The following is a 20,720-nucleotide window of genomic DNA, read 5'->3' as shown; positions in this document are numbered from 1 at the left end:
ATCTAGATATTTTATTGAGGGGGCTGACATTTTAAGAATAATAAGATAAAAAAAATGTAAATATAATTCTTCTAAGAAAAAAACTTAATGTATGCAAAAATAATTTTGATTGATAATATTTTGGTTTGTCACCATTACAATTGTTCTCGGTAAAATTTTATATTAAATAAGAATTTCATACAAAATTTAAGAAAAAAAAAACTATGTACATTTAAGCGACACTGTTTTGTAAGAAACAAATACGGTGTGAAAGAAGAAGAAGAACAGATGATTAAATTACATCAAAGAATATCAGTGAGGCAAGATTTTTTAATTATAGTTTTTGTCATAATTTCAATAGGGCGATTTACATAAGTTTTCAAAAAATATAAGTATATAATGCAAATAAAAAAATCAATTGTGGCACACTCATGTGCTGTGATGGACTGCTCCATACTCCCTTTTGTCCGTTAACTTAGTCCTTTGTCATGTTCCGCGCTAAGAGGTTCTGGTGCAGGTACCAGTGGCGTAGTTACAGAGGGACAAGTGGGGGCAACTGCCGCCACTGAACTTTTAATTTTTTTTTATTAATTTTTTTTTTATGGAAAGATTTATATATATATATACTAAAATTTAAGAGTGCCACATATATTACTATATATATATATATATATTCAAAAGCTCGTTCACGGTTTTACACTTTTCCACAAAATATAATATTTTTTTCACTTTCCCAAAATAATATTTTTTTGACTTTACCACAAGCAATTGCATTGTTTCCATCGCATTTTCAATTTTTCAGTCTTCAATATTTTTTTTTCCGTGAGTCTTCAACATTTCACAAATTCACAATCCAAAAAAAACAAGCGGAGCAACCATACTACTTTACCGGTAGACAGAAACTCGGTAAGTCGTATTATTATTTTTTTATCATCTAAAATTACAATTATTATTTGATATTATAATTTTAATTAGAAAAATTATTAGATATTTCTATCAAAATTATTTTAGGACTTGTTCTTTCAAATTTTAGTTTGTGTAATTGTGTTACTAATTATTATTCTATAAATATGACTTAACATTTTTTTTTTTTTTTTGTAGGCTTGTAGCCCAAATCAATGAAATCACATATTCACTTACTCTATCAAATTTTGCGATTGATTGAATTATATGGTTTTAACTTATAAGGTTAGTTATCTTCATATCTTTGCTTTTTATTTTATTTTTAATATGAATGAATTTTTATTATGAATTGATTGACACATGCTAGTTATTAAGAATGTTAAATTTTTTGGAATGAAATTGGCTATCAATTATCATGTAATTTTATTATTTTTATTTATTACCATGAAATTGGTAGTACGGTCGACAATGATATTATTATTCACCTATTATTCAAGGCTTTTAGTTGTGCAGGCACAATGGTACAACAAATGACATGAGTAGATTGCAAGAATTCAAAACTTTCTAAATTTCTCGACACAATTATAAATGTTACTGAATTTCTCTATAGTAGTGTGGAGTTGTCTAGATCTATATATAATTCTATAAATATATTTAAAATTATATATAATTGTAAAGAATAAACTAGAACTTTCTAGAATACATAGTCCAGTGTAATATAAATTATTCAATGGAGAGTTCTAAAACCCCATTTTAATGAGAACTCTCCCCACCTTTGAATCATGAACAACTTTACCTATCTGGACCATTTATTGTAAGGTCAAGTTCCTATATAAGGAGCTAAGCGCTTATTTTCTCCTCGCCAAACTACTATGTACTGATGAACTTAAAATATTTAAAGAGAGAGATTTGAGATTCAAAAAGAGCATAATTGTAAGAAATTGATATGATTGTAGATTTTATTTGTATTTTTTACTTTGTTTAGAAATGACAGGTGTTTATAGTGGCTTTCAAGAAGAGCATAATTGTAAGAAATTGAATGATAAATATTTAAGAAGGGGGGTTTACGATACATAACCCACCCAGACTAGGTTTTGCCACCTACTCGGTCATTAACAAAATGGGTATATATTTTTATTTTATTTTTTCTTTCTTTTGAAGCTTAATGTATCAAATTGTTCTAGCCATAAAAATACAACTATATAGAAGCAAATTTACAACTATAGAAAAGCAAATTTTGTATACTTATACTAGGTAGCCAACTTAGTCGATGTAAGGGATTGTGGTTTAGTTTTATGATAACAATTTTGAAGAAATCAAGAATATAAATATTTTTAAAAAAATTATAAAAAGACAAATCTAATTCATAACATTATATTCTAAATTTATTAGAGTATTATTATTTTGGTACCGGGCTAAGTCCTACCTTGGCATAATACTCGAATTAGTCAAGTCAAAATTAGATTAAATACTAAGAGTTGTGATTTAGTAGGTAGTGTCCAAATCTAGGGATGGGTAAATGAGCAGGTTTGAAGTGGTTTCCTTAAATTCGTACATGTCTCATTTAATTATGGACAAATTCATGAAAAATTATTAGATGAACCTGAACCATTATTAACATGTAATAAACCAGTTAAATACAGACTCACGGATTAAGAAAATGGTTCCACAAGAATATATTAATAAATTACAAAGTTTCATGATCGGAGAGTTTTCATTGAATTAGTCCACCAATTGTCAAATAGACCAGGACAATCTATTAATTTCTCCAAATTCATACTCACCACGGATTTTAAATTCACAATCTATGCCCCACCCCGTTAAGAGACGAGTGTACTTGTGCTCGCCCTGTTTACATTTTTTTTTTGCTTTTTCTTATCGTTATCTACAAAAAAAAAAAAAAAAAGAAAAAAAAAAAAAGGGTTAAAATCTATAAATTCTATACAATGTAAATAATATATATACGTAGTATATAATTTTTAAATATATATATATATATATATATAAATAGCGAAGTGGGGCGGGGCATATGTTTATCAAACCTGTAACCGTCCGGTAACCCGCGACAACTTTAAAATCCTAATTTACACTGACCTTTGTAGAATGTGGTATTTAAACAATTTCCATATCCATGCCATTAGAGAAGGGCGGAGTGGTACAAAATTACCATCCGTATTCAAATCTCCAAGAAAAGTATGTATCTGCTAGGAAGAAGAAAAAAAATACATTTGGTTAAATTTAGCTTAGCTCGATGAGGCTATAGCTGGTAATATTTTAATTATATACTAATATTAATGCTAACATAAAAAAAAAAAAAAAAAAAAAATTAAAAAAAAATTACAAAACACAAAAGAACAACAGATATTGACAAGATCACGTCATATAAGACCACGTGAATATGTATATTGGTTATATTTGCATTAAATTGTTTACTTAGCTTTAAGTAGCATTACTTATTACTATGATTATACAAGCCAGATTCAGAGTTGTTCTTGGATTGTCCAACACATCTCTTCAAGCCTAAAACTTAAATGAACTAAAGTTCAATACAAACAGAAAATAAATGTATTGCATCTCTTCAAGCCTAAACTTAAATTGAACTGAAGTTCAATACAAACAGCTAAATTAACCATCTTCAGTAGTAATTGTAGCGTGTTGAGTCCATTGGCCTTTTTGTCCACCAACTTAGCCCATGCTTTGAATGGGTTGAAATGCTAAATTTCGATTGGGCTGAACATGAGTAAACCAAGGCCAGGAACATCTGCAACTTATTGAGGCCACTCTCTGTCTGTGTGCTCTGTGTGACAAGTAAGGGTGCACAAAAGAACCGTAGAACTGAAATCGGAACCGAACCGAGCCGGAACCGAAATTCCGGTTCTCGCGGTTCCCATTCCTAAAATAAGGAACCATTGAGATTTGGTTCGGTTCCGGTTCCGATCTCACGGTTCGGTTCCGGAACCAAACCGAACCGATATATATATACATATATATATATATATTTGATTAAATTATTAATATTAGTAACCTAATTTTTAAAGCTTTAAAACAAAAAATTTTAGGGCAAATCATTTCAGCCTCCCCAACTCCAAGCGCCTCCATCTCTATTCTCATTCTGTACTCTGAACTTGCCCTCCTCTCTCTCTGTCAGTCTCTCTCTGCAACTGCAAACTACAAAATCTACAAGAATCAGAAGTTCAAAACCCATATATTTCAGATCTACAAAATCTACAAGAATCAAAAGTTCAAAACCCATATATTTTCAGATCTGTCTGCAAGAAGTTCAAAAAATCAAAACCCATATCTTTCAGTTTCCATCGCCCGCTGTTCTAGTTCGGGTTGGCCTCTGTTTGCAAGCTTCAGCCGTTGTCTCTCAACTCTCAAGCTTGCCCCTCTCTCTCTGTGAGACTGCTAACTTGTATGTATGGGTTTTGTTTTAATTTTTTTTCTACTAATCAAGGTCTGTAATTCTTGATTTTGTGTATATATATATATATATATATATATATATATATATATATATATCAAGGTCTGTAATTCTTGATTTTGTGTATTCTTGTTTTGTATATCAAGGTATGTAATTATTGTGGCTAGAGATTTGCGTTTGTGCATGCATATAGATATAAGGTTTGTAATTCTTGATTTTGTGCATTCTTAGTTTTGTATATCAACGTCTGTAATTATTGTGGCCAAAGATTTGCGAAATTGATTAACATTTCATACAGTCAACGGTTCCTTGGAACCGAACCGGAACCAAACCGAAAATGACGGTTCGGTTCGGTCCAGTTACAGATCTCAACGGTTCGGTTCCGGTTTCATTTTTAAGGAACCATTAAGACCGGTTCCGGTTCCGGTTCCTTCAGAACCAGACCGAACCGAACAATGTGCACCCCCTAGTGACAAGAGCAATGAACTAAATTTTTTATTTATTTTTAACTTTAAGAAAATTGAGATAAAATTCTCTTAACTTTGCCATTTTATTTTATCTTATTTTATTATTTTTTTATAAATATGAAGAAATCTCACAATGTTTTTGAAGAGACTCAAACTCTCTAACTTACATTTAAAAAAAAAGAATAAATATCACTGTGCCATTATTGCCACAACAAAGAGAATTAATGCCAGTCCAAACATTTCCTTTTACAATTTGACATGTTGGTTTAAGTTTTTAAAGAAATGATACATTTGCCGACTTAATCCTCCGAGTTATCCTCCAAATCCTAGGTGGCCAGGCCAAGTCAGTAACAAAAAAAATTGCTTTCTCTCTCTCTCATTCCCTCTCCATGATTCCCCTTCTGTTTCTACCATCGCTGGCTTTTTTCCACCGGTACAGGGAGATAGAGCATGAGAAAGAGATCAAATTCCAATCATCATCCAACCAAGAATCTTATCTCTGAGTTGCTTGGAGGCGCTGCCGAAAATTTCGCCGCATCAAATAACAGTTCCCGACGACGACACCGCGCAACAAATCCGACTGAGTTTTGCCTGATCCGAAGCTTTAAACCCCAAGACCACAACGTCGGTCCAAAGTGATCTCCTTTTCCTTTGTCGTCGACTTCACAGGCAAAGCCGTCACCAGATCGGAGCTCCCTCTAGAAGAAGTCGATGGAGACTGATGATGGCCCGATCGAGTTCCTCCACCGTCTGCTCACTGCTATCGCCACGGCCAGCTATTCGCTACCGTCGCCGGGCCGAACCAGCCCGTCGCCCACCGCGAGCCCATCCTCACCACCTTCCAAGCTGTCCATCTGAGTCGCCGTAAGCTCACCGTTCCACAGCCGAGCCACCCCTCCTCGAGCGTGGCGGCTTACCCCCAGAAACTGACCCACTCGCCGACGATCAGCCCCAAACTAATTTTTCCAGCGAAGAGCTCTCACCGATCTCACGCACTCTTCGACTTGGTTCTTCTGAGTTCGAGACCGTCACAGCCAGACCATCCCCACCTCGGTGTGTACAAGCCGCAGTTGCCAAAGTCGGATCTGTCTCGCCGGCCGCCGAACCATCTCACCCCTTGAGAGGGGAATCGTGGAGAGAGAAAGAGTTGTGATTTTTTTGTGTCGCTGGCGAAGCATCTCGCCTGGCTTGAGATGAGAGCTTGAGAGGGGAATCATGGAGAGAGAAAGAGCTGCGATTTTTTTTGTCTGGCCTAGCTACCTAGGATTCGGAGGATAAATCAAAGGATTAGGTCAGCAAATGTATCATTTCTCAAAATTTTATTTTCTTATTCATTGAATGTTTAAGATATTAAGAAAAGTCAAACAAATTACCTAAAAAAAAAAAAACTCTTAGAGCATATAAAAAATTGAAAACCAATCGAACAATACTATGACAGTATTTATTTAGACTCTGTTTATTCTGACGTAAAATACTTTTTTTGAATTTTTTTTTTCAGGTAAAATATTTTTTTAGTTTTACTTTGTCGGTATTTGACAAAAGTCTACATATTGAGGTCGAGTCCATCAGGCGAGAAATAAAATAACTTGCCAAAAATTGATGATTAAATTATTTTTATTAAATTTTAATATTTTTTTTCGTAAATATTTCATCACAACCAAATACCATAAAATAATTTAATTTATTTTTATTTTTATTTTTATTTTTTATGTCAAATCACTCTTTGAATAGCTGGTACTAGGGTAATAGGATAAGTTCATAGTGGGGCCTCACATGGATTTCACTTTCATATTAGACAATTGTGTAATTATCTAAAATATTTTCCTTTAATTTTTTATTGGCCAACCAAACATCGGTTACATCAATCCTTTTTAAGTTTTAGAAATTCAAACCTCGTGTAGAAACGTCCAAAAATTGGAATTTCGATTGAAACAAACACCATATAACCGTGAAAAAAAAAATTCACAACATTTAAAAAGTCATGGTTTAAAAACTAATCAGATCACACACATTCACACAGTGTGAGCTAAAAAGGCAGTCACAATCACAGTCTCACTCACACGTTTATGTATAAACAAATAACGAAGTCATGTGGGAATGGTGGTGTTGGGGCCAAGAAAAAGGGGCATTCCACCACCAGCATCGACAAACGTTACTCATCAACGATGACGACCACCACCGTCCGTCGGCGACTATCAAATCGGCGGCGATGATCCTGACGTCTTGGCCGAGGAGTCGCCGCAGACGGTGCCTCTTCCTCGCTCTCTGCTCGCCTCTCCTCCTCCCGTTCCTCTGCGCCACCTTCCCTCTCCTCTGCGCCATCGAAATCTGCCTCCGCCTGTGCCGCCGCAGGAGGCGGAGGAATAGACTGAAGACTTCTCCGCCGGACGACTGCCTGGATCCTGGCGGCGAGGGGCTCCGATGCTGCGAGGAAGGTGCTGGCGGTGGTGGAGGTGATGAAGTGGTGCTGTTGCAGCGGTATCTTGAAGATCAATTGTTCCTTGTTGTTGGATCTGTGTATGATTGTGGTGATGAATTGGATGATGATGAAGAGGATGATGGTCTTGAATTTTCTGGCACTGATTTGCCTTGAATTCAATTTCAAATTGAACTCAATTGATAGATCTGTTTGTTTTTGTTTTGTTTGTATATAATTGACATTGATGCTTTGATTTGTCTGGATTTTTTTTTTTTTTTTTTAATATCAAATGAAGTGGAACATTTCATTTCTGTTTAATTATTGATACTTAATTAATTCCTTCCTTCTTATGCCATTAGTGAATTTTGGAGTTCATTGTATTCTCAAAATCTGAATTTGTGAAGAGCTTATTTCAAATTATATTATGTATATATATATATCTTTTTTCCAAGCTATATTTTTTTTTAGATAACGATAGTTGCATCGATTTTGGCCCATTGCATGTATTGTCCATAAATAAATTATTCGGAAACATTCAATTTGCAACAAATGGATGCAAGTGTCATTACATTCTTCTTCGTTTTTTTTTTTTTTTTTTTTTTTTTTTTTTTTTTCGGTCATTTGAAAAGTACAAAGGCCAAGTTAGGTTCCAGATATGTAGAGAAAATTGAGCTAAAATTATGTAATGAAACATCGAGCTAAAGTTATCTCTTATTTTTTTTCCTTTTATTTTCTTAAAAAAAAAGGTTAAATTTTTCTTTTTTAATCAAACTATAATTTTTTTCTTTTAAAAGTTCTCATTTTTTTTTTCTTTTTTCATTTTTTTTTTCTTTCCTACTTCTTAAAATCATTTTTATTTCCTTTTTCTTTCCTACTTTTTAAAATTATTCTTTTTGTACTTACATAAGATGTATGTAATTATGTAATTTTTTTTTTCTTTCCAATGGGTATAATTTTCATGCATTGCTTTCAAAATACAAGTTTTTTAATTCTTATATTAGTCAAATATTTAGAATTAGAATTGAAATCCTGACTAACTTGCCTATTTAATTTTTGTTGTTTTGATATTGGATTTCACTACTTTTGCTTTACAGTAATTTCAAATTATTACCAGGATAAGATAGCAAAGGTAGATTTAAATTTACCTTTTTATTATTTATTTTTTTTGGGTTCAGTTGTAGATAAGATAAATCATTTCTAATTATTGACATAATTTGATAATCATTTTGTAATAGAAAAAAAAAAAAAAAGTAGATTTTTGTTTTCTTCTCATTTTTATTTTATTATTATTATTTTGCAAGTATTGTTATGTCTAATTGTCTATTGTTAATAACAATGGAAATGTTTGCCTCGAATTATTAGCATACAAAATCTACGCGTTCATAATTGGTCAAATTTTTAATGATGAATTTTTAAACAAAAATTTTTATTATATCCAAACATATTCGTATTGTTCTATTTTTTTATTTTTATGCCAAAAAATTTAACATGTTTTCAAACAAGAAAATGAATTATATAATCTATATTTATAGACAAATATTTGAATGCCCGTGTTTGGTTAGGTAAAAACTGATGGTTGTTTAAATTCAATTTGAATCTAGTTGAGAGATCAGTGTATGAAATTTTGATATGGCTTTGTCTAAAATTTGTTCAGTGTGTAATGCTTATTAGAGAGTTACTACATGACTCTTGTTACAAACTCTCTATATAATATATATAATAACGGGATTAAAATACAAATGAATTATTTAATATATTTTTAATTCATTAATTAAAGTTTAAAATTATTGTCACTCCTGTATGAGCATTACTATTTGTTCAATAAAAAATACGAGGTGATTGAGGCTGAGTCTCAAAATAATTATAAAGTTTGTATTTTGCCATCTAGAAGTTTTGGGTTAAAAATACGTAAACAATCTATACAATTGAAGATAAGGCTGCCTCATGCACTGAGTTTGTTTAAATGCACTATAATGACAGTATGGTAAAAGACAATAAAAAAAAAAAATAATGTTATTTTGAAATTAAAGTAAGAATAATGACAGAGGAAAAAATAAATAAAATAATATGATGTGGCATGTTTATATATATTTGTAATGGCTTGTCTTGTGGATTTATTAAATTCACGGTGTAACAATTTTACATCTGCAACAAAAACAATTTTAGAGTTTTGATGCAATAATTTTTATGGGTAAAATCATTTATATATATTTGTAATGGCTTGTCTCGTGGATTTATTAAATTCACGGTGTAGCAATTTTACATCTGCAACAAAAACAATTTTAAAGTTTTGATGCAATAATTTTTATGGGTAAAATCACATAACCAACCTCTACTTTCAATTTTGTAAAAAATAAAAAATTCCACTAAAATTAAACCAACCCGAACTATAAATTCTTATTGTGAAATGATAAAATTGGCTTTATAATTTAATATTAAATAAAATTTATATAATTATTATTTTAAAATTACAAAAATACCCCTCAGATCCTTTCCAAGCAAGATCAACCATTATGTGTATATATATAAACACCAACAAAGTATGCATCAATCACATGATATATATATATATATATAACATGATTCGCTAGGAAGGGAGCGAATTTTAAGTATGGACAAGCGAGGTCTTGAATTTTCAGCAACCAGCAAGGTCTCGAATATGATAAGAATTTATAGCTCGAGTGATTTAATTTTAGTGGAATTTTGTTGCACAAAATTGAAAGTAGAGGAGATTTTAAATTGACAAAAAAATAATTAAATAAATGTTTGAAATTCTCAATTTAATAATGTTATGGAATATTAAACTTAATCTACAAAGGATGTCAAGAACTTAAAATCTTCATTATCAATTAAAAATAAATAAATAATAAAATAAATTGATCATAAGTTTATCATTTAAAATACAAACATAAGTTACCAATTAAAATACAATTCCTTATTAGAAGAATTTCAAATCATCAGTATCAAATAAAAATAAATAAATAATAAAATTAATTATAAATTACAAATAAAAATAAAACATAAGTTATCAAATAAAATTCAAACAATACAACTATAAGTTAATCATTAAATAAATAAATATATAATAATAAATTAATAAAGTTAATAAGTCAAGAATTTCAAATCATCATTATCAATTAAAAATAAATAAATAATAAAATAAGTTAATCATAAGTTACCAATTAAAATACAAACATAAGTTACCAATCTATATATATATACTATATATTAAACTTTTCAGTACATTATTTTTCAATTATAAATTTATATGTTCTGTATGTATATTTCCTTTTAGAATAACACAAATTAATGATTTATTATTCGTTTTTATTTAAAAATTAATATAAGGTGGTTATAAAAGTTTCTATAGAATACAAATTACCTACTTATTATGAGTTTTTAAATAAAATAAAATTTAATTAGATAAAGAAATATATAAAGAAAATAATTTACTCTTTCTGTTTAGACAATAAATATATATAAATATAAATAATTTAGTCGATTTAGTCTCAACATCTTTTATAACTTTATAAAGAATATATAAATAATTTTCTAATATATAAATAAATAAAATATTAGTAAATTGTAAAATAAAATATTAATAAATTATAATAAAAAATAGTCTTGATTTTGATATTATTTTAGGAGTTTGAAAATACACCTATCAATAATTGTATTCCTATTGTAAAGTTCAATTAAAATTTATATTTTAATCTTTTTTACCTTATGTCAATTTTATGTTAATGTATATTTTAGAATTTATAATTATTTAATTACTTTGTTAAATATTGATTTTAAATTATATCTTACTCACGTGCAATACTACATTACTTTTTAATAATAAATTTATATGTTCTGTATGTATGTTTCCTTTTAGAATAACATTTCAGTACATTATTTTTTAAATAATAAATTTAATTAGTTAAGAAAATATATAAAGAAAATAAATAATTTACTTTTTCTAATTAGACAAGAAAATATATAAAGAAAATAAATAATTTAGTCTTTCTAATTACACCTAACTTTCAAAATATTAGTAAATTGTAATAAAAAATAGTCTTGATTTTGATATTGTTTTAGGAGTTTGAAAATACACCTATTAGTAATTAAATTCTTATTTTAAAGTTCAATTAAATAAAATAAATAATTTAGTCTCTCTAATTAGACAAGAAAATATATGTCTTAATTGAGTTTTTAAAAGTATTTCTATAAAACTCTAATACAAATTAATTACTTATTTATTATGAATTTTTAATTTTAAAAATCAATATAAGGTGTTTAGAAGAGTTTTTATAAAACTCAAATGAATTTTTTTTTTAAATTTTCTATAAATTATTTATTTTCTTTATATATTTTCTTGTCTAATTAGAAAGACAATAAAATATATTAAATATTATATATTAAAGTGTTTCCTTTTCTAATTAGGTAATTTGTAATAGAGTGTTATAGATTTTTTTTTTTTCATTTGAGTTTTATAGAGAAACTCTTCTAAACACCTTATATTAATTAAAAATATTAAAAATTCATAATAAATAAATAATTTGTATTAGAGTTTCTTTTATAGAAAGTCTTATAAACACCTTATATTAATTAAAAATTAAAAATTAATAATAAATAAGAATTTTGTGTTAGAGTTTTATAGAATCTCTTTTACAATATTATTAAGACGCATATATATCTTTTATATATTTTTTTGTTTAATTAGAGAGACTAAATTATTTATTTATTTTATATACGGAGTATTTTTTTGTCTAGTTAAATTTATTATTAAAAAATAATGTACTTTTCTTGTCTAATTAGAAAGACAAGAAAATATATTAAATATTATATATTAAAGTGTTTCTTTTTCTATATTATTATTAGTATTTTATTCTCTAATTATATTTTCCTTTATTGAATTAAATAAATAATTTTTTTAATATTTTAAAATTTATTATTGAATTAGAGAATAACACTTAAATTAAAAGAGAGAATTTCTTATGTTTTACTAGTGTTAATATAATAAATGCGTTGCAAGGTGGGATTAGAGCCTCCCAGCGAATTTCAGATGTACGCAAAGTCCAGTCGGTGAGCTCTCAGAATCCCGCAAGGTGCTCTCAATATATATATATATATTCGTGCATATATATATATATATATATATATATTCGTGCAAGACGAACGCGAAAAATAATAGCTATATATTAGGAAATGAAAAGAGAATGAACACTCCGCAGATGCGAGATTGGTGAATTGTTGTTCCAGCTATGCTTTCCACCGTCCGATCCTTCTCCATCTTCCTCATTTTCTCTCTCTTCTTCTTCACCTCCCCGACCTCCGGTTCCGAGTCCGATCACAAGGTAAATTAACTACTCTAACCCTCATTCTCTGATATAAATTTTCTGTATTCACATGGAACTTGTAGATCTTTCGCCAATTCTCTCATTAATTTCTTCTCTCTACACATGTTTTTATTATATGTCTCACAGTTAGATCTCAAATCACACACATATATATACACACTTGTTGTATATCTTGTTTTGTTTTCTTGAGAATTGAGGAAGGGGAAGAATTATGACATTTAGGCTCCGTTTGGTTCTAGGGAAAGCGAAGGAAAGGAAAATGACTGAAGAACTGGGTTTCTTTGCTAGTTTCCTACGTAGTATTAGTTTCTTAAATACCCATTATTTTGTACTTGCTTCATAATAGTAACTAAATAAAAAACATATCTAAGCACCATGGCTACACAACCCACAAATGATCTAATGCGATTAGAATTTTCTTCTTATTCATGTGTTTCGAATTTCTTAAAAAAATTCCCTTCTACTATTCTTTTTCCATGTAAACATTTGAAATAGAATGAGCAAATTTCCTTTCATAATCAAGCGTCATTGTAAATTTCACCTAGCCTGTTCAGGTATATTCTATGCATATGGATTATCACATTGTGGTAGCGATACAATTGATCAATACCTCATCACAGCATTGGTAATTGGTATAAGAATAAAATTATAATTTTCTACTATAATAAAATTATAATAGAGGTTATCAGGTTTGTAAAATGCTTAAGCTCTGTCATACTCACGTGAACCAAGCTTGAAGAGCTTGTTGATGCTGGATGAAATTTGAACTTTGCTTTAGCTGAATCAGAATTCGATGGAACGGACTTTGAAGATTCTAGTTGGAGTTGGTTGACTTATCTTATTCCTTATCTTTGAGTGGTCAACCCTGTTACTAATTCTCAACTTGAGCTAAATTCAAGTACAAAACAGTGACTTTTGAACAGCTTGATACTCTGCTTCAGTTGGCTTTTTTATAGACCTAGTCTGGAGTTGTTTACATCAATCTAAATGGTGATGAGGGCGTGAGCTCACTGAGGGTGCCCTCATCACGGCCTTGATCTATAGTAATGGTCTAACACTACTTCGGTGGAGTAAAGGGCTTTTTAACCCATGTTGACCTATTAATACCGATGAAGACTTGCACGCATGCAGTGGGTATATCTATTATTGGTTGAGCTGTGCACATTAAGATTCTCCTCAACTAATCTAATCCTCAGATCGTTCTTCCATGCATCACCTTTTGATTTCTCCTGTCAATTTTAACCAGCACACTTTTTTTTGCAATTTTTATTTAATGCATATCTTATATCTTAAATTATATGCACATCCAGTAAAATGAAAAACCTTTCACTAATGCATTCAATGCCTTCTTTGGTCCACCTTCCCATACCTTCTAATGGATAACAGTGTGATCTGTGAGGTTAGGCAATAATAAACCGTAATTGTAAAGATGATTGTAACATAGTGGAACTTTAATAACGTCCTATGTGATACCTAACCACGCTCATAGTCAACCCTAGTTCAATTTCTGAACTTCCAGCCAAATTAGAATCCATACTCTTTCAATTTGAAGGAACCTGTTTTATTTTGAACCCATGTATCTCAGGTAGGCTATTGCGAAATGCAATTTCAAAAGTTCAGGTTGACAAACATGCAAATGTAGGTTCAATTTGATGGTGACCACTTTGTGAAAGTTTTCTGTCTACCCCTCCTAGAACCATGATCAAAGGACTCCATTGTAGGTTGCTGTTTTGATTATCTTTTTGTATATTCTTCGCAGTTCTAACTGGAGAAAAATATAGATAGGTGCTTCAAAGGCTTGGCATATTGTGCTGGAGTGTGTGATTGCCTCTTATCTATTCTAGTTTTGTGCACAATAAGATCCATGTTCTGAAAATCATTGGCCACATGTTTCAAGCCAACAATCTCTTGCTCTATTTGATGCGCGTAGTGACATTGAAAACTGGATCTTGTATTTGTGTATTCAACTAAGTTCTTCTGTGTATTTAAAAGGGGGGAAAAAAGTTAGGCTTGTTTGGATTAGTTTTTTAAATACAAATTTCAATAATTTTGAAAACAATTTTTTTTTGAAAGAACTAAAAAAGGTTGTGCCTATGAAGCACAGAAAAGGATATGGGACACGGATATGACACGACATGACACGGACAAGGCGGCATGGAAAATCGTAAAAAATTAGGACACATAGTCGACGGCAAACCCTAAAAATTGGTCATGTAATTATAAGCCTAAAATATTTGATTGTATTAATATAAATTGTTTTATAAAACAACTTTTAAGTAATTACTAATTATAATGACCATCATAATTTATTAAACAACTCCTCATATTTACAGATTTACCCTTCAAGTCTTCAACCCAACTTTCTTTCAAAAACTTTCTTAGAATTCCCAAGCATGCGACACTCGTGTCAGACACATATCAATGCAGTGTCGGATATGTGTCCACTGCGTACCCATGCCATATCCGAATATTCAGAAAAATAAAAATATTTAGACACATATTTTGGCGTGTCCGACATGGATTCTTTGCCCTTTTAGCCTTTAGGTGTGTACATGCTTCTTAGGATCATTGTGCTATAAAATTAGGCATTTTTAAACTAAGTTTTGAGAAAACAGTTTTTAGCATTATCAACTGTTTGAGCTGTTTTTTTTTTTTTTTTTTTTTTGTTTTCAGTTCTCTTATAATATAGAACTGTTTTCAGAAAACAGAACCAAGTAGGCCCATTGGTTTTAACTCTGAGGTCATCTTTGATGCTTTGGCAGCCCAAAAGAGTATTTTGTGGTATCATTCAAAGTATCTACTGTGTGTAGAACCATAACTGGCTTATTGTGTCTGTGAAACAGAACCAGAATAAGAAGGCTAAACTTGGTCTATCGTTGTTACCAAAGTTATTTTTTTCAGAAGATTGATTATCTTGTGTATAAAAGTTCAATTGGTATTGCAAACTTGTATATAAACATATTCTGCTTTGGATTTATTCATTTTCATAACAAAATATTTGCAACACTTGGAACTTTCTAATTGTAAATCCCACTAGATCTCCAATAATATGCTATTCCACTCAGAAAACGCTGGCTTTGCCAGCATCTTGGTCCATATCATATTACTCGTCTACTTCTAAGTTTAGCCTCATCTCACTTTGCCAAATAGAGAGTGAATGAAGCTAAAACAAAACTCTAATTTTATAAATGTACCATGGAGTTGTTTATTGTTTTTGTTTTTTGTTTTTTTTTCTGCTGTTTACAATTCAGTAGAAACACATGGCTTCTAAGGAATTTTTTTTCTATGTATCCTTTCTAATGTTATCGTCAAATGTTTTGGTTTATCCTACAGTATCAAGCAGGTGATCCTGTCACTCTATGGGTAAACAAGGTTGGCCCATATAATAATCCGCAAGAAATCTATAACTACTACAGCCTTCCATTCTGCCACTCATCTGGCAATGCGGCTCATAAGTGGGGTGGCCTTGGTGAGGTTCTGGGTGGAAACCAGCTCATTGATAGCCAAATTGATATTAAATTTAAGAGTACGTATTCCTTCATCCTTTCATCTCTTTTTCACTAAGAAGTAAGGACCCATGTATATCTTACTTGACAATATCTTTTTGCAGAAAATGTGGACAAGAATACCATCTGTGAGCTTGAACTAGATGCAACAAAGGTTAAACGGTTGAAGGATGCAATAGATAATTCATATTGGTTTGAATTCTTCATGGGTACATTCTTCGTGATTATTTAAGTTCTGTTATTGCTAATGTTTTCCTCCATTATTGCGTGTATTCTCAACTCCTTTTTTTCTTTTCTTTACTCAGAGGCAAGGATTAGGTTATTACACCAATATATTGTCTTACTATTCCCCTCGTTGCCTATCTAACTCTTCTCTCTCTCTTTCTTTCTTTCTATTTTTCCTGCTTCGGGCTTGATTGAATCAGATGATTTGCCTCTATGGGGTACGCAGTCAATTACTAATTCCTTTTCTAGTTTATTTGAATTCATTTTGTTAGTTTGGTCTGATTGCAAAGTCTTTGGTATCAGGTTTTGTTGGTGAGCTGCATCCTCATAGAAGCCCTGATAATAAGCATGTGCTTTATACAAACAAGAATATTTTTGTTAAATACAATGGGGATCATGTAAGTTCTATAATATTCATTGTGGTTGGTAATGTACTTAGTGAATTTTCTACAATCTGCTTAAGGAACTTCTTTATTTTTTAACAGAACATGTAGTTTTGCAGATTATTCATGTCAATCTCACTCAAGACAGCCCTAAACCATTGGAAGAGGGGAGCGTATTAGGCATGACGTATTCTGTTAAATGGATTTCAACCGACATTTCTTTTGCCCGCCGTTTCGATGTTTACCTGGACCATCCTTTTTTTGAGCACCAGGTAAATGGTCACCCAGTTGGTTTATTTACTTCCACCACTGGAGCAATAGATCATTTATTAATCTATTAATTGTGCAAAAATTTTACAGTTTATTCATTAACTTTTACTTGCTTAACTTTGGGATTTCTAAGGATCTTGTTGAGAAAGGCGTCGTCAAAGAAATATTTTGTTGCTATCATCTGAAAATGCTTATCTGTTCTTGTACTTCCTCTGAGCAAGCTTGCAAATAACCTTTAGTTTTGCGCAGATTCATTGGTTTTCCGTATTCAATTCTTTCATGATGGTTATTTTCCTTACTGGCTTGGTGTCAATGATATTGATCCGTACTCTTCGAAAGGACTATGCCAAATATGCTCGGGAAGATGATGATTTAGAAGCTCTAGTAATGCTTTCTGACTTGTAGTTTTTTCATGTTTATGATAATATATATATACATGCTTAAATATATGAATTTATTTATGAGATATGCATGTAAATATGTATATATTAGTTTTTCAGTCAATAAGGTTCATTGAGATTTCTTTTCATAAGCTAAAACCACAACGATGCATACTTTTTTCTGATTCCCTGCTCAGGAAAGGGATGTAAATGAAGAGTCTGGTTGGAAACTTGTCCATGGAGATGTCTTTCGCACTCCCCAAAATCTGGTACTGCTTACAGCTGTTGTTGGAGCTGGTGCTCAGCTAGCAACACTTGCCCTCCTTGTCATTATATTAGCAATTATTGGAATGTTGTATATCGGGTACGTAAAAAGATCAGCTATGCAAGAAGTTGGAACATTGTATATCTAAATCATATGTTTTTCTATAGACCGTAGTTTCATTGTTCCTATTTAAAGTTTGGTTTCCTATTTACATAACATCCCTTTCTGTCAAAGAGCATCTATTTTGTAAGATTCAGAGGCATGATTAATGTCTTATCTGGATTAGAAATGTAATTATTGCTCCTACATTATTGACTCGTGCACTGATCACTTCTTGAGTGGATTGTTGCAAAAGACTTATTTTAAGTTTCTGTAGTTGTGTTTTTGCCTGGTTGTCTTAATTGCCTTTATTAGATCATTTCATGCTATGATTTTTATGTGCCTCAGGAGAGGAGCAATTGTCACGACTTCTATAGTATGTTATGCTCTTACATCATTCATTTCTGGTTATGTGAGTGGTGGCATGTATTCCCGATATGGTGGTATGTAGTTTGTCTATTTCTTCGCGTGTTATTTTTATTTACAATTAAGTCATGCCTTGTCATCCCCTTTTAATTATCTTCTCAGCATGTCCTTGTTGAAAGCTTACTTTTAATTTATCTTTTCAGGTAAAAAATGGGTAAAGTCAATGATACTCACAGCATCACTTATCCCTTTCCTGTGCTTTGGGATTGGATTCATATTGAATACAATTGCTATATTTTACCGATCTCTAGCTGCGATTCCCTTTGGTACAATGGTCGTCATTTTTGTCATTTGGGCTTTTATCTCCTTTCCTCTGGTACTTCTTGGCACTGTTGTAGGAAAAAACTGGAGTGGTGCTCCAAACAATCCCTGTCGAGTAAAGACCATTCCTCGTCCAATCCCTGAGAAGAAATGGTATCTCACGCCATTTGTAGTCTCTCTATTGGGAGGATTGCTTCCATTTGGAAGCATTTTCATCGAGATGTATTTTGTCTTCACTTCCTTCTGGAATTACAAGGTAAATCTTACCTCCTGCAATAATTTGACAGGAAGTTGTGAGAGAATTTGGTCCTTAATTTTACCAGGATATCTGAATATTTTCTTACATATTCTTCTGTTCCTTCGCCCAGCTGAAATAAATGTCAGAATTATAATTTCAGTTTGCTTGAGAATTAGGGATTTCATTCTGAAAAGATTTAACATTGCCAGACAAATATTTATGCCACATTATAATCATTATGTATAGTGTTTACTGTTTTATCACATTGGTGCATAATCAGATCTTTTGAGTTTGTTAGCCATTTCTAAAGGAAATTTTTTGACCCGTTTTTGTTCATGGGTCGTGGACGTAGGCTTTGCCGAACCACGTATAAAGCTTTGTGTTCTTTGTGTGGTGTGTTTATTTTTCTGTCGTGTTTCGGTTCGTTGCTTTTGTCATAACAGTAACGAGTACCCCACTTTGGTACAACTGCCTTGTAAGAATAAGGCTGTCAAGAGGTCTCTTTCTTCTCTCTCTACCAGTCTCGAAACCTTAACTCCCAGAGTTTGGGAGTTAAGAACCAAAGCCACTAGGACAAAGGCTGTCAAGAGGTCTCTTTCATGACAAAAGTCATGATTTCTTCTTATTGATCACTGGATTAAAAAAAAGGTCTCAAGATCCATGAATAATAAGATAAAGTCAATTTTGTCTTTTGATAAATATTTCAATCTGACAGCTAAAGAGAGTTCAGGGCTCTCTTCATGGGAGAGCTTTCTTGATAACATTTTCCACCTTATAAAGGTAATCTGGATACAAACATCCTGCAGTATATATCTGAATTCGAATTGAACCATTTGGTTTTATCTTGTTACTATAGATTGTATTTTTAATTTATGTTAAATAAAATGTTTCAAATTAGATGCTTAATACTAAAATAAAAAATGATGATTGCTTCATCCATAATCTTCTGAACTGAGCCTTCTTGTGTGGAGTTGCAGAACTTTTCTCTCTTTTTCCTTTCTTCTTTTCCCAATCAAGTGTAAACTATGTTATGTGACACGTGTGAATTCATTGACAATCTTCACCCAGTGTGTGGATTATTCTTCTCCCCTTATATGTATCCTTATTTCCTATCACTTGTTCATTAGATCCATAATTTAAAAGTTTTAAGTTTTGTCTGCTGTGTGTCTCTTAACCATATTTCATTTGATCCATGTGCTCAACAGGTGTACTATGTGTATGGCTTTATGCTTCTTGTTTTTGTGATTCTGATCATCGTCACCATTTGTGTGACAATTGTTGGGACCTATTTCTTGTTAAATGCTGAGAACTATCATTGGCAATGGACTTCATTCTTCTGTGCTGCCTCCACTGCTGTTTACGTGTTCCTGTACTCACTTTATTACTATTATTTGAAGACTAAGATGTCGGGCTTCTTTCAGACCAGCTTTTATTTTGGATACACATTGATGTTCTGTCTTGGTTTAGGTATACTTTGTGGTAAGTTTTGCTAATCTGATATATTTTCTGAGAAAGGTTTTGAAAAGATCTACTTTTTGTTAAATCTCTGTCATTCCTTAGTTGTAAAACTTCATTCCTTTTAACATCGTTAGTTTTTTCTTATTTTATTCGAAAATTCAGGAGCAGTTGGTTATCTGGGCTCCAATTTGTTTGTAAGGAGGATCTACAGAAACATCAAATGTGACTAGAGATTTTACGCGTAAAACAAGTTAATGCTTTGCGGATTTTGTTGTAAGATGAAGTGATTAGAGGGAAAAAAAGATAAGATAAAGGACTCCAGGCTCTAGAGGGAGGTGTGGATGATACTGATTACATTGCAGCAATGACAGTGGATGGATGTCACAGCTCGAGCCATGAGGTGATGCGTGATTTTTTCACACAGGTTTGTATTTTTCCGCCGGATGTAGTTTAAAAGCCTTTACTAGAATCGGAGTCTGGAAATTCTTTAGCATCTGAGAATTCTTTCAATTCAACATCATCTGTTGTCATTCTTTTGGACCAAGAACTGTTGCCATTTCTTTACAAGGTTTGAACTATGCCATTCTTTTGTTTATTGAACATATTTGAACAAGCTTTTCAGCTAAGTTTAAAGAAAAGTAATACAAGGACCTGTTTGGTTTTTGAGAGTTACAA

The 20,720-nt window shown here is 31.4% G+C and overlaps 1 protein-coding gene across 1 annotated transcript; it reads left to right on the top strand.

The window, feature by feature from the left end:
• The first annotated feature begins 12,210 nt into the window (after positions 1–12,210).
• LOC132274647 (transmembrane 9 superfamily member 1-like) lies at positions 12,211–20,720 on the top strand. The gene is made up of 12 exons (XM_059775970.1): positions 12,211–12,531; positions 15,868–16,060; positions 16,145–16,249; positions 16,466–16,483; positions 16,569–16,663; positions 16,768–16,920; positions 17,168–17,302; positions 17,496–17,662; positions 18,011–18,105; positions 18,232–18,605; positions 19,793–20,066; positions 20,208–20,720. The coding sequence occupies exons 1-12, from the start codon at positions 12,439–12,441 to the stop codon at positions 20,273–20,275; spliced, it is 1,770 nt and encodes a 589-aa protein (XP_059631953.1). The 5' UTR covers positions 12,211–12,438; the 3' UTR covers positions 20,276–20,720.

Source organism: Cornus florida, unplaced genomic scaffold, assembly GCF_030987335.1.
Source record: "Cornus florida cultivar Cherokee Brave unplaced genomic scaffold, ASM3098733v1 CherokeeBrave_3.0.0_Hap2_Chr09, whole genome shotgun sequence".
Taxonomy (NCBI): Eukaryota; Viridiplantae; Streptophyta; class Magnoliopsida; order Cornales; family Cornaceae; genus Cornus; species Cornus florida.
Note: the sequence above shows the minus strand (reverse complement) of the source record. Positions and strands in the feature narration are given on the sequence as shown.